The 14623-nt window shown below is 43.6% G+C and overlaps 1 protein-coding gene across 1 annotated transcript in view; it reads left to right on the top strand.

Annotated features, from left to right (window-relative positions):
* Positions 1-14623, top strand: part of inppl1a (inositol polyphosphate phosphatase-like 1a) — a 235795-nt gene that overhangs the window by 208463 nt on the left and 12709 nt on the right. The window contains exons 25-26 of the mRNA XM_087988454.1: positions 1045-1185; positions 6790-7567. Coding sequence (XP_087844580.1) covers positions 1045-1185; positions 6790-7567 — 919 coding nt within the window. The remainder of the gene's footprint in view (positions 1-1044; positions 1186-6789; positions 7568-14623) is intronic.

The following is a 14623-nucleotide window of genomic DNA, read 5'->3' as shown; positions in this document are numbered from 1 at the left end:
TTCCTCTCTCTTTTCAATTTCCATTCATCCATTGCCCCTCAACTTGGTGATGTGCCCTGTCTTCCAGTTCAAGTTTTATATTCTCATTCCTTCTCTTCAAAATCCTCCACAGATTCTCTCTCCCTGTCTCAATAACTTCCTGCCATTCCTCCCATAACCACAGCCATCCAAGATCACTTTGTTCCTCGTCTATTATTAATTAATTCTGGCATCTTGTATTTTAAAAACGCTTACACTCATTTCTCCTCTCAATGGTTTTAAATCTGTGTCTCTGGTTGTTGACCCTCCTGCCACTGGAGACAGTTGCTGCTTATTTACTCCTTCAGAAGCATTTTTTGCACCTACAACTCGTACAGTCTCTGAGGACGAGGGCAGCAGGTTCACACAAACACGACCCCCTGCAAGTTCTCCTCCAAGACACTTGCCACCCAGCTTGGAAATATATCACTGTTCCTTCCGTGTTACACGGTCAGAATCTGAGAACACCTTCCCTAACAGCATTGTGGATATGCTGAAGTCACATGGGCTGCAGCAGTTCAAGAAGGCAGCTCACCACCACCTTCCCCAGAATAATTAGAGATGGACAACCAATGTGGGCCTAGCTAGTGATGCCACATTGTGTGAATAAATCAAAGCAAAATTAATTTCTTCATGACTTGGAGCAGCTCTATTAAAAATCCCATAACCTGTTTTGTCAAGAGCATAACCCCAGCCTCTCCACGTACTGAAATCTCCAGTATCATTCTGGTAGATCTCTGCACCCTTGGATCTATCTTTCTATTTTTGATGTAAAATTTTGGTGTAAAAATGGGCCATTCTGTAGGTTTGATTACAAACTGGATTTAATGATCATTTGCACTCCCACTGGTTTGTAATCTCTATCTAACTTACTCAGCTTTGTGCCAAAGGTGATTTCTTCCCTCAGTAGTGTCAAAATTTCTTGCTGCTTTGCGTGAATCACAACAACAGAGTGGCGGCCTGATGCACAGATAATTGTGCATAGTTGAGTGATTTCAGCTTTAACGCTTGGATCTCATCTTTCAGAGCAACCTCAAAGAAGCTGGCTTCTGCAGACAACATGGGAATTCAGCTTGGGAAACCACCATGTGAAGAGGTGGAGAAACCCAGTTGTACTGCCATGGGGCGCGCACCAATTCCACTTCCTGGGGCAACTGCTGAAGACAGGTAGAAACCGTGGGGTCTGGGGGAAGATCATTTCTAGAGAAGTGCTGTGGGCCATCAGCAAACCCAGAATTTTATTTCACAATAATGAATGCCTCATGAACTAATAATAACTCTCAGTTTATTATTACGACCAAGCTAGGCAACCAACTACTTCAAGAGGAATGGAGATAGTATGGTAGGACCAGCTCCAGGTGAATCTGTAAATAAGCTCCAATTTGTTGAAGAACCTAGTGAAATATTCCAAACCTGCAGGTTAGAGAATGGAAGCTGTTTGAGGAAGAGCTAGTAATCCCATTAGAATAGATGAAAACTTGTAGTCATGCCACATTAGTTATCGAAGTTGTAAACAACTAAGCTAAGGAGAGGAGGAGGCTGCACAAACATGTTCATTGGCAAGGGTTGGAAGTTCTAAAGGGAGTGCAGCTTGTTAATGCGAAAGGTGAGACTGATGTATTTGCAACCAAAAGTTCCACATGGACAATCCATGTGGGCCCCTTTCTGAGGTCATCATAGATGCTAGTCTTCAGCCAATTTGATTCATTCCACAAAGCACTGAGTCAAGCAAAGGCTATGGGCCCTGACAAATACCTGACTGTGGTGGTGAAGGCTTTCACTCCATAATTAATGGTGACCCAGTCAAGCTGTAGCAGTACAGCTACAACAGATGTATACCTGACACTCTGGAAAATTGCCCAGAAATGTCTACTTGATAAAAAGCAAGACAAATTCAACCTGGCCATTTACTGCCCTATCAGTCTATTTTCGATCAACGGTGAAATGATGGAAGAGGAAATGTAAGTGTAGAAATGAAAGTGAGCGAGAATATAAAAACAGAGAGTAAGAGTTTTGATAAATTTTTAAATAAGAGAAGAGTTAACAAAGTGAGCGTTGGTCCTTTGTAAGGTTAGACTGCATAATTATTTTGAAATAAGAAAATGGCAAACGAATTGCATAAGTATTTATAGAGGGTACAGGTAACATCCCAGAAGCTGTGCTAGATCAGGAAATAGAAGCTCTGGAAAATTACAATCTCCAGTCAAGTAAATCTTTGGTGCTGTAAGCTGTCAAGTACCTGGGTTCTGAATGACTACAACTTAGTCTTAAAGAAGTGATTAGAGAGAGAGTTCAAGCATTGCTTTTGATTTTCCAAAGTTGCTTTGATTAAAGGTCAGTCCTATTTGATTGGAAGATATGGGAGTGAAGACCAGTAATTCCCCTGGATCTGATGGGATGCATCCTAGGATTTTAAAGAAAGTAGCTGCATGGATAGTGGATGCACTGAAAGTGACCTTCCAAAAATCCTTGGGTTCTGGAAAAGTCGCAGAGGATTGGAAAAGTATCAATATAAAATCCTTATTTAAAAAGAGGAGGAGACAGAAAAACCAGTACCTGTAAGCCAGTTAGCTTAATGCACTATTGGAATAGTGTTCTACAGTCTGTTATTAAGGATGTATTTAAAAATACACAATATGATCAAGCAGAGACCGCATAGCTTCACGAAGGGGAAGTCATGTCTGACAAATTGGTTAGAATTCTTTGAGGAAGCAGCAAGCAGGGTAGGTCAAGGGCAAGCACTTGCTGTAAAATGTTTAGATTTCCAGGAATAGTTTGATAAGGTATCGTATGTTAGGCTACTTAAAATAAGGACCTGTGGTATTCGAAACAGTATATTAGCTGGATAGAGAATTGGTTAATTAATAGAAAACAGTTGGAATAAAAGGGGACATGTTTTCAGAATGGCAATTTGGAACTAGTGGAGTGCCACAGGAATCAGTGCAGGTACGCAGTTATTTAGAATGTATATTAATAACTTGGATGAGGAAAGTGAATGCATTGTCACCAAGTTTGTACTTGTCCCAAAAATAGGTAAGAAAGCAAGTAGTGAGGATGAGACAGAGTATGCCGAGGGACGTAGACAGGTTTAAGCAAGAGGGCAGAAACAAGGCAGATGAAATTAAATGTGGGAAAATGTGAGGTTATGCACTTTGACCAGAAGCATGAAGGAGCTGAATAATATTTAAGTGGAGAAAGATTACAGATACCTTGGGTATAGAGGAATCTGCATAAATCAAAGTTAGCATCCCAAGTTCAGCAGATAATAGGGAAGGTAAATGGAATTTATACCATAAGACACAGGAACAGAAATTAGGCGATTCAGCCCTTCGAACCTGCTCCACCATTTAATCATGGCTAAGTTTCTCAACCCCATTCTCCCACTTTCTCCCCATAACCCATGATCCCCATGACAATCAAGGACCTAGCTATGTCCGTCTTAAATATATTCAATGACCTGGCCTCCACAACCTTCTGTGGCTGTGAATTTTATAGATTCACCACCCTTTGACTAAATAAGTTTCTCCTTATCACCATTCTCAAAGGTCTTTCCATTACTCCAAGGCTGTGCCCCCGGGTGCTAGTCTCCTCTACCAATGGACGCATCTTGCCAACATTCATCCTGTCCAGACCATTCAGTATTCTGTAAGTTTCAATTATTCTCTAAGTTTCAATTAGATCTCCTCTTATCCTTCTAAACTACATTAGATTAGATTACATTAGATTACATTACAATGTGGAAACAGGCCCTTCGGCCCAACATGTCCACACCGACCCGCCAAAGCGCAACCCACCCATACCCCTACGTTTACCCCTTACCTAACACTACGGGCAATTTAGCATGGCCAATTCACCTGACCTGCACATCTTTGGATTGTGGGAGGAAACCGGAGCACCTGGAGGATACCCACGCAGACACGGGGAGAATGTGCAAACTACATTGTGTATAGACCTAAGTTCTCAAACATTACTCACATGTTAAGCTTTTCATTCCTGGGACCATTCTCGTGAACCTCCTCTGGACCCGCTCTAGGGCCAGTGCATCCTTCCTGAGATACAATATGAATGGTGACCTTTATTACAAAGGGTTTTGAGTATATGAGTGGAGAGATCATGTGAAAACTATACAAAGCACTAGTCATGTCATAGCTGGAATACTGAACAGTTTTAGTCCCCTCATCTGAGGAAAGATATGTTGTCATCCAGAAAATGTTCACTTTGCTGAAGGCTAATTTGATTCAAAATGTTAGCATCTGTGGAAGGAAAGCAGATTTGCCAGACCTGCTGAGTTTCTTCAGCAATTTCTGATTTTGTTTCGCTAGGCTGATTCTGGGTATAAACAGGGTAAAAACAATGACTGCAGATGCTGGAAACCAGATTCTGGATTAGTGGTGCTGGAAGAGCACAGCAGTTCAGGCAGTATCCAAGGAGCAGCGAAATCGACGTTTCGGGCAAAAGCCCTTCATCAGGAATAAAGGCAGAGAGCCTGAAGCGTGGAGAGATAAGCTAGAGGAGGGGGGGGAGTGGGGAGAAAGTAGCATAGAGTACATTGGGGGAGGGGATGAAGGTGATAGGTCAGGGAGGAGTCCACCTTGATGCCCTGGGGTTGAAGTGTTCCGAGGCGGAAGATAAAGGCGTTCTTCCTCCAGGCGTCGGGTGGTGAGGGAGCGGCGGTGAAGGAGGCCCAGGACCTCCATGTCCTCGGCAGAGTGGGAGGGGGAGTTGAAATGTTGGGCCATGGGGCGGTGTGGTTGATTGGTGCCGGTGTCCCGGAGATGTTCCCTAAAGCACTCTGCTAGGAGGCGCCCAGTCTCCCCAATGTAGAGGAGACCGCATCACAGATACAATAAATGGTATTAATGGATGTGCAGGTATACAATAAATATGGCAAGATTGTCTTATGAGGAGAGGTTGGACTTCTGTTCATTAGAGTTTAAAAGAATGGGAGTTGACCTTACTGAAACATATAAGATTTTTAGGGGACTTGGCAGGGTAGGTGCAGAAAGACTGCTTATGGACCAGAGGACATAACCTCAGGATAAATTGTTGCCCATTAAAGACAAAGATGAGGAGGAATTTCTTCTCTGAGGATAGTAAACCTGTGGAATTCTTTACTGCAGAGGGCAGCAGAGGCTGGGTCATTAAATATCTTCAAGGTTGAAACAGGCAGATTTTTAATCATGGGTTGTGAGAAAAGACAGGAAAGTGGAGTTGACAATTATCAGATCAACCATGATCAAATTGATTATTGGTGGAGCAGACTTGATGGGCTAAATGGCTGACTTCTGCTCGTATTTCATAGTTTTATGGTGAATGTGACTTTTTTTAATCCTAGTCAGTCTAACCTGTTCGGTGGGAAAGTTTAGAATTCTGAGAGACAGAATATATCTGCACTTGGAGAAACATGGATTAATCAACAATACCCAGCATTGATTTGTTAAAGAAACATCATATTTCAAAAAATTGTATTAAATGCTATGAAGAGGGCAGTGATGATTTTGATAAAGTCCCTCATGATACATCGGTTAAGGAGGTGAGAGCCCATAAAATCAAGTGGCACATTGGATTCACATTTGCCTGAGAGGCAGGAAGGAATGGGTGATGGTAGAGGGATGTTTCTATGACTGGAAGTCTATTTCCAGTGAGTTCCACAGGGCTTGGTGCTGGGGCCTTTGCTGTTCATAGTCTGTGTTAATGACTTCAACTTAAATGTGAGAGCTATGATCATGAGGTCCAACAAAAACAGTGAGTGGTAAATGATGGGGAGTACACCTGCAAACTGCAGGAATATTTTAATGGACTGTTCAGCTGGACAGAGCAGTGGCAATTGGAATTCAAACTGGAAAAATATAAGATTATGCACTTAGGGAGGGTTAACAAGCATGCAATAAGACTGGCAAGTACTGAGGATCAGAACGACCTTGATTAGCATATCCAAAGATCCATGAAGGCAGCAGGACAAATAGGTAAGGTGGTTAAAAAGGCATATGGGATACTTGCCTTTATTAGCTTGACTATAGAATATATGAGCAGGGTGGTTAAGGATGTACTTTCGCCTGGAGTTTACTGCCTGAAAGGATAATTGAGTCACAAATGCTCTCAGCACTTGAACAGTATTTAAATGTTCACTTGTGTTGTTCCATTTTGTATATCCATTATGTCAAAAAACACTTACATCATGTCACGTGTGTTGCCCATCTTGAGTTGCCTTTGACGTCATGTGAGCAAGATCCCTTCCTTGAGGGGTGTGATTTGATTTTAAACATCACCCACTGGTTTCATTTCTATTAACAAAGAGCTCTCTCTGCTCTTGATACTGCTGTACAGTAGAAAGTTCAGTCAATTCACAGGTACAATCTCTGTCATACAATAATGAGATGATGAACACATCTATCCTGGTGATGTTGTTTGATGAATGAATAATAGCTTCCAGGGAACCAGGAGAATTCCCCCACATTTTCAGAGTAACATCTTGAAATCTTCAGCTGACACTTGGGACCTTCGGTCAGTGTCGTAGTCCTCTGTATTGCTATGTGCAAATGAATCCTCTAGTACGGCCTAGATATTAAATCTACAACCTTTAGACTCTGAGACAAGTGTCCTCCCCACTGAGCCATGGCTGACACATGAGTGAGTTGGTGGGAGCTGGCCAGTGCCAATGGATCCCTTACTCCCATGAGGATCAGAAAATTTTTAAAATTGAGATATGACTTTGTGTTGTTTTTATCTAAACTGGTGCAGATAACCTGACCTTGAATGTATTTTCCTCAGATCAAAACAGCAAGAGATTTACTCTGATGCAGATGCTCTGTGTTTGAAGAATAGTTTCAACAATCCAGCTTACTACATCTTGGAGGGAGTGCCACATCAGCAAGCTGCACTGCTGTCACCAGAGCACCAGGGTTCAGCCTTTTCCAAGATAGGACAGAAAAGCAAAAACCAGGCAACACTCGGTTCACAAGATAGGAAACGCAATCATTCGGGGCGCCTTCCATTAACGAGTGAGGAGGGATCCCTATCAGATGATGAGAATTCGAACCATAATCGACCACCACCCGATTACCCCCCTCCTCCTCTACCCAAGGCAGTGGAGTTGGATATGGTTGATAATCCTTTCTATGCTTCCTCAAAGGAACTCCAGCGACCCAAAACAGGGCCAGCCAGGGATGAGCTGGACCCCAGAAACCCTGGTGCTAAGCACCGGACTCCCACTGAACCTTCAGAAGCCAAGGCCTCGCTTCCGCCAAAAGCACACCCTAAGCCGCAGCTGGTCTCCGGCACACCACACGTGGCCAGCCCCTTTCTGACTGACCAATGCAACACTCCCTACCAAGGCATAGTCGATGACCGATCCTACTCTGCCCTTCAGATGGCCAAGAGTCTCAGTGAGGTGGACTACCCGGCGGGCAAGATTGAGCCTATACCAAGAAATCCTCCACTACCGGTGAAAGGCCAGCTTCCCCGAGGACTGCTCCCTGACTACAGCAGACCCACGTCCTTCCCTTCACGCTCCATAAAGGAAAGCATCGAAGAGGACATGGCTGAAGAGGTGAGTGTTAGGAGAGGTTTGGGGATCGGCAGCACGAGAATGACTGTAATAGTTGATGTCCTTTCGATTCTTCTTGTGCGCTCTGTCAAAACATCACTCATGCAGAGTCATGAGGGCCAGGAAATCATTGCATACAAACGTAAGATTTTTGCCCCAAAGCTCTATGGATATTACGTGCATGATGAGCCGCCAATCTAACATCATAACATTGAGCATCATTAAATGGCCATCTAGCCCCAAAGCCTGTTCTGCTGTTTGAACACAGCCAGTCTGTATCACAAATACACTTAGCTGCTTTTTGTTTGATTTGCTTTGAGACCTATGTCCATCAGTGGAAAAGTAAGGAGGCCATTAGCCTGTTCAGTAAGGTCATAGATGATCTTTATCTTAACTTTATTTTTCCAACTTTATTCCATATCCTTTCCTTACTCAACAAACACATATAACTCTCAACCTTGAAATGTTTTCACTTATTCTGAGTCTTTTCGTGAAGCGAAATTCAGATTTCCATTAGATGTTCTGTGACAAAAAGTGCTTCCTCATTTACTGCCTGCCTCTACAATTGTTCCTTTGTATCGATTCCATCTATTGTTTTTTTAACCTCAGTCAAATTACCTTCTATGCTCAAGGGAATACAAGCTTAAAAAAGAGACTATGCTGACAAAGCAATTTGTCCTCCACCCATCAGGTCAGAATGACCAGAATACCAAATTGTGAAATTGTTGGAATGCTGAATGTGAATGGATCAGTGAGGATGTGCTTGTTCTAGACAGTAGTGGAGAACCTATTGGTGGATTTCTTAATTAGTAATTCTAAGAAAAGGCTTTCATTTGACTGCTCAATTTCAAAGGTGAATTTGAGCCAGTTAAGGGGTTGAACAAAATTTGTACAGGCAGCTACAAGTTCTCATCCAGCAAAGGTCTCAGCTATATATCAGAAAGGGAGAGGAGGTTAGAGATCATTCAGTCGATAGAACACTACAGCGCAATACAGGCTCCCCGGCCATCGATGTTGCGCTGACCTGTGAAATCAATCTAAAGTTTATCTATCCTACACAATTCCATTATTGGGCGGCACGGTGGCACAGTGGGTTAGCACTGCTGCCTCACAGCGCCAGAGACCCGGGTTCAATTCCCGCCTCAGGCGACTGACTGTGTGGAGTTTGCACATTCTCCCCGTGTCTGCGTGGGTTTCCTCCGGGTGCTCCGGTTTCCTCCCACAGTCCAAAGATGTGCAGGTCAGGTGAATTGGCCATGCTAAATTGTCCGTAGTGTTAGGTAAGGAGTAAATGTCGGGGTATGGGTGGTTTGCGCTTCGGCGGGTCGGTGTGGACATGTTGGGCCGAAGGGCCTGTTTCCACACTGTAAAGTAATCTAATCTAATCTAATCTGTAAAGTAATCTAATCTAATCTAATTATCATCCATATATTTATCCAGTGACCGTTTAAGTATCCTTTAAGTTGGTGAGTCTACTAATGTTGCACCTTTACTACTCTCTGCATATAAAACCCTCCTCTGACATCTGTCCTATATCTATTACCCCTCAATTTAAAGCTATGTCCCCTCATGTTAGCCATCACTCATCAAGGAAAAAGGCTCTCACTGTCCATCCTATCTAATCTTCTGATCTTCTTGTATGTCTCTACTAAGTTACCTCTTAACCTAACGAAAACAGCCTCAAGTTCCTCAGCTTTTCCTCATAAGACCTTGCCTCCATACCAGGCAACATCCTGGTACAGCTTCTCTGCATCCTTTCCAATGCTTCCACCTCCTTCCTATAATGCAGTGACCAGAAATGTGCACAATACTCCAAGTGCAGCCGTTTTGTACGGTTTTAACATGACCTCATAGTGCCGAAGCTCAGTCCCTCTACCAATAAAAGCCAACACAACTTCTTAACAACCCTATCAGCCTGAGTGGCAACTTTCAGGGATCTATGTACATGAGCACAGATGTCTCTGCTCATCCACACTACCAAGAATCTTACCATTAACCCAGTATCCTCTATTCCTGTTACTCCTTAGATTCAGTTAATAAATCTGTCATATAAAGCTGACCTTGGTGATGGTGACCATGTCATCATTTTTCAAAAGAGGATGGCATAGTGGCTCAGTGGTTAGCGCTGCTGCCTCACAGAGCCAGGGTCAATTCCAGCCTCTGGTGACTGTGTGGAGGTTGCACATTCTCCCCGTGTCTGTGTGGGTTTCCTCCAGGTGCTCTGGTTTCCTCCCACAATCCAAAGATGTGCAGGTCAGATGAATTGGTCATGCTAAATTTAGCAAAATGCTAAATTGCCTGTAGTGCTCGGTGCATTAGTCAGAGGGAAATGGATCAGGGTGAGTTACTCTTCAGAGGATCGCTGTGGACTGGTTGGGCCTTTCTGATATATAGCTGTAGGGAATCTAATCCTTCTAAAGTGAATCACCTCACATTTTCGCATTAAACTCTATTTGCCACCTCCTCCGTTCAGCTCTGCAGCTTATCTAGGTCCCTCTATAACCTGCAACATCCTTCCACTCTGTCCACAACTCCACTGACTTTAGTGTCATCTGCAAATTTACTAACCTATCCTTCTACATCCTCATCCAGGTCATTTATAAAAATGACACACAGTAGTGGCTCCAAAACCGATCCTTGCGGTACACTACTAGTAACTGAACTCCAGAATGAACATTTCCCATCAACCACCACCCTCTGTTTACTTTTAGCTGGCCAACTTCTGATCCAAACCGTTAAATCACCTCCAATCCCATGCCTCCTTATTTTCTGCAGTAGCCTAGCATGGGGAACCTTATCAAACGTTTTACTGAAACCCATATACACCACATCAACTACTTTACGCTCATCCACCTGTTTGGTCAACTTCTCAAAGAACTCAGTAAGGTTTGTGAGGCACGACCTACCCTTCACAAAACCGTGTTGACTATCTCTAATGAAATCATTCCTTTCTAGATAATTATAATTCCTGTCTCTTAAAATCCTTTCCAACACTTTACCCACAATCCAAGTAAGGCTCACTGGTCTATAATTACCAGTGTTGTCTGTATTCCCTTTCTTGAACAAGGAGACAACATTTGCTATCCTCCAGTCTTCTGGCACTATTCCTGTAGACAATGACGATATAAAGATCAAAACCAAAGGCTCTGCAATCTCCTCCCTGGCTTCCCAGAAAATCCTAGAATAAATTCCATCCAGCCCAGGGACTTAGCTATTTTCACTCTTTCCAGAATTGCTAGCACCTCCTCCTTATGAACCTCAATCCCGTCTAGTCCAATAGCCTGTATTTCAGTATTCTCCTTGACAACATTGTCTTTTACCTATGTGAATACTGACGAAAAATATTCATTTAGCACCTTTCCTATCTTTTCAGACTCCACACACAACTTCCCACTACTGTCCTTGACAAGCCCTACTCTTACTCTAATCATTCTTTTTAGATTAGATTACTTACAGTGTGGAAACAGGCCTTTCGGCCCAACAAGTCCACACCGCCCCGCCGAAGCACAACCCACCCATACCCCTACATGTAGCCCTTACTTAATACTACGGGCAATTTAGCATGGCCAATTCACCTGACCTGCACATCTTTGGACTGTGGGAGGAAACCGGAGCACCCGGAGGAAACCCATGCAGACGCAGGGAGAACGTGCAAACTCCACACAGTCAGTCGCCTGTGGCAGGAATTGAACCCAGGTCTCTGGTGCTGTGAGGCAGCAGTGCTAACCACTGTGCCACCGTGCTGCCCTGACATAGCTATAGAAAGGGTTTTCCTTGATCCTACCTGCAAAAGACTTCTCATGTCCCCTCCTGGCTCTTCGTAGCTCTCTCTTTAGGTCTTTCCTGACTAACTTGTAACACTCAAGTGTCCCAACTGAGCATTCACGCTTCATTTTTGCATAAGCCTCCTACCTCTTGACAAGCGATTCAACTTCTTTAGTAAAGCACGGTTCCCTTTCTCGACCACTTCCTCCCTGCCTGACCAGCATATACTTATCAAGGACATACAGTAGTGTCCCTTGAACAAGCTCCGCATTTCAATTGTGCCCATCCCCTGCAGTTTCCTTCCCCATCCTATGCATCCTCAATTTTGCTGAATCACCTCATAATTGCCTTTCCCCCAGCTATAGCACTTGCCCTGAGGCATATACCTATCCCTTTCTATCGCTAAAGTAAACATAACCAAATTGTGGTCACTATCTCCAAAGTGCTCACCTATCTCCAAATCTAACCCCTGGCCTGGTTCATTACCCAGTACCAAATCCAATGCAGCCTCGCCTCTTGTTGGCCTATCTATATACTGTGTCAGGAAACCCTCCTGCCCACATTGAACAAAAACCGACCTAACTAAGGTACTCAAACTATAGCATTTCCAGTCAATATTTGGAAAGTTAAAGTCCCCCATAACAACCACTGTTACTTTCACTCCTATCCAGAATTATCTTTGCAATCCTTTCCCCTACATCTCTGGAACTATTCGGATGTCTGTAGAAAACTCCCAATAGAGTGACCTCCTTTCTTGTTTCTAACCTCAGCCCATACTACCTCAGTAGATGAGTCCACATCAAATGTCCTTTCTGCCACCATGATACTGTCCTTGACTAACAATGCCACACGTTCCCCCTCTTTTACCATCTTCCTTGATCTTACAGGAACAACCATTCCTGCAACAACCATTCCTGTCCCTGTTCTTTGCATGTCTCCGAAATGGCCACACCATCAAAGTCCCGGGTACCACATCATGCTGCAAGTTCACCCACGTTATTGTGGGTGTTGAATTAGACACACTTCAAACCACCTTCCTGCCTGCCGGTACACTCCTGCGACCTTGAAACCTTATTCATGACCTCACTAATCTCAACCTCCTGTACGCTGGAGGTTCCCATCCCCCTGCTGAATGAGTTTAAATCGAAGAACATTAGCAAACCTGTTAGTCAGGTGCAGGCCATCCTGTTTGTAGAGGTTCCACCTGCACCAGAATGAGCCCCAATTATCCATATATCTGAATTCCTCTCTCCTGCACCATCCCTGTAGCTACGTGTTCAACTGCTCTCTCTCCTTATTCCTCACCTCGTTAGAACATGGCACAGGTAACAAACCAGAGATACAACTCTGTTTGTTCGAGCTGTCAGCTTCCACCCGAGTTCCTTGAATTTCTGCCTTAAATCCCCATCCCTTTTCCTGTCTAAGTCATTGGTGCCTATGTGGACCATGACTTGGGGCTGCTCCCCCTCCCCCTTATGGATCCCGAAAACATGATCCAATGCATCACGAACCTTGGCACCTGGGAGGCAACACACCCAACTACAAGTCTCGCTTGTTCCCACAGAATCTCCGATCTGTCCCCCTAACTATGTAGTTCCCAATGACTAATGCTATAATCCTCTTCCCCCTTCCCTTCTGAGCAACAGGGACAGACTCTATGCCAGAGACGTGTACCCCATGGCTTACCCCTGGTAAGTCATCACCCCTAACCGTATCCAAAACAGTATACTTGTTATTGAGGGGAACGACCACAGGGGACTGTAGTGTCTGCCTGTTCTCTTTCCATCACTTGACTGGAACCCATCTACCTTTTTCCTGTACCTGAGGTGTGACTACCTCCCTGTAACTCCTCTCAATTACCCCCTCAGCCTCCTGAATGAGTCGCATTTCAGCCAGCTCCAGTTCCCTAATGCGGTTCCGAGGAGCTGGAGTTAAGTGCACTTCCCACAGATGAAGTCAGTGAAGACACGAGTGGTGACCCACATTCTACAGGAGGAGCATGCAATTGCCCTAACATCCATACCTACTGTTCTGAATTCCCAAAGAGACTATTGGAAAAAAAAATTAGTAACCTTACCAAATCTGCGCAAAGAATCATCTTTTTGGTTAGAGGAGGAGGATGGGTGGGAGACACTACCTAAGTAGTGTTTCAGATAAAGCAACCGCTCAAATATATTACCTCACTTATTTAACCATCATGTGTCTGCTCCTGCTCAGTGTGCGCGATGCCTATTCACAACGTAACTTTTTATAGGATTAATTTACCTTCCCAGCAGTCCGGTGGTCCTCACTCTCACCACTCCCACTGCAAAAAAAATGTTTATGTGGAAGCTGGTCCAAAACAGTGTTCCACATGTGTTATCCATGGCATCATCTCCATTAATCAGAGTCCACTTACCAACCAATCAGCATCCTCTTTTCATAAGCATAAATTGTTGCTTCCTTTTGAGATTTGATGTTTTTGTTATTCTGCCTGATGACTGAAAATCAAAAAGCTTCAGTAGACTATTCTTTTCCACAAAGTTCAAGTTCTGTAACTTCCAGGCAATTATTAATGCAGATAAAGTTTATTTAAACCATCCTCAATTTGACACTTTTATGCCCAGTATCACTCATGTGAATGTGAACCCAATGCAGCTCAGGATGAATATACTGACTTCATGTTCCAGAATTAAAGGCAGTTAGCCCAGATGGGGTTGACCAAATCTTCTTATAAATCAAGCATTACTTTCTGTCTTTGTATTCCAGTCACCATTAAATGAAGGCCAACATCTTTGAAGCCTTTTCTGATTGCATTTTGTATACTTTGCTCCTTCATTGTTACTGTTTTCTCACTATTCAGGAGTTATTCTGATTTATCTTGTCTGATCTGAAGTGGGTAACCTCGCACTTCTCTACGATCCAGTTCATCTGTTATACTTTCCTTACTTGCTAAGTATGTCTGTGTCTCCTCATAACTTGCCCCTCCAATCCAGGTAGCTTACAGTGCTATCTGTAGGATAGCTAGCTGACTGCAAGACAGGGGGTAGGGAGTAAGGACAAAGGATAGCTATTCACTGGCAGCAAGTGGGAAATATCTTGCAAGACTAAGAGACAAATGTTGCATACACTTTATATTAACGATCATTTGTGGATCAAAACACAATTTCTAACTTTGCAGGAATGTCAAGTTGAGGGATGTAATTAACACTGAAACCACAGCAAGTTCCAGGAGGACCATAAGACTTGAAAGCAGAAGTCGGCCTTTCAGGCCCATCAAGTCTGCTCTGCTCTTCAAAAGATTAGTTGATCTGA

The sequence above is a fragment of the Chiloscyllium plagiosum genome, unplaced genomic scaffold (assembly GCF_037043375.1).
Source record: "Chiloscyllium plagiosum isolate Xiang-an unplaced genomic scaffold, Cpla_swu_hap1 HiC_scaffold_6, whole genome shotgun sequence".
NCBI lineage: Eukaryota > Metazoa > Chordata > Chondrichthyes > Orectolobiformes > Hemiscylliidae > Chiloscyllium > Chiloscyllium plagiosum.
The sequence above is the reverse complement of the archived record's forward strand: the minus strand, read 5'-3'. Positions and strand labels throughout refer to the sequence as shown.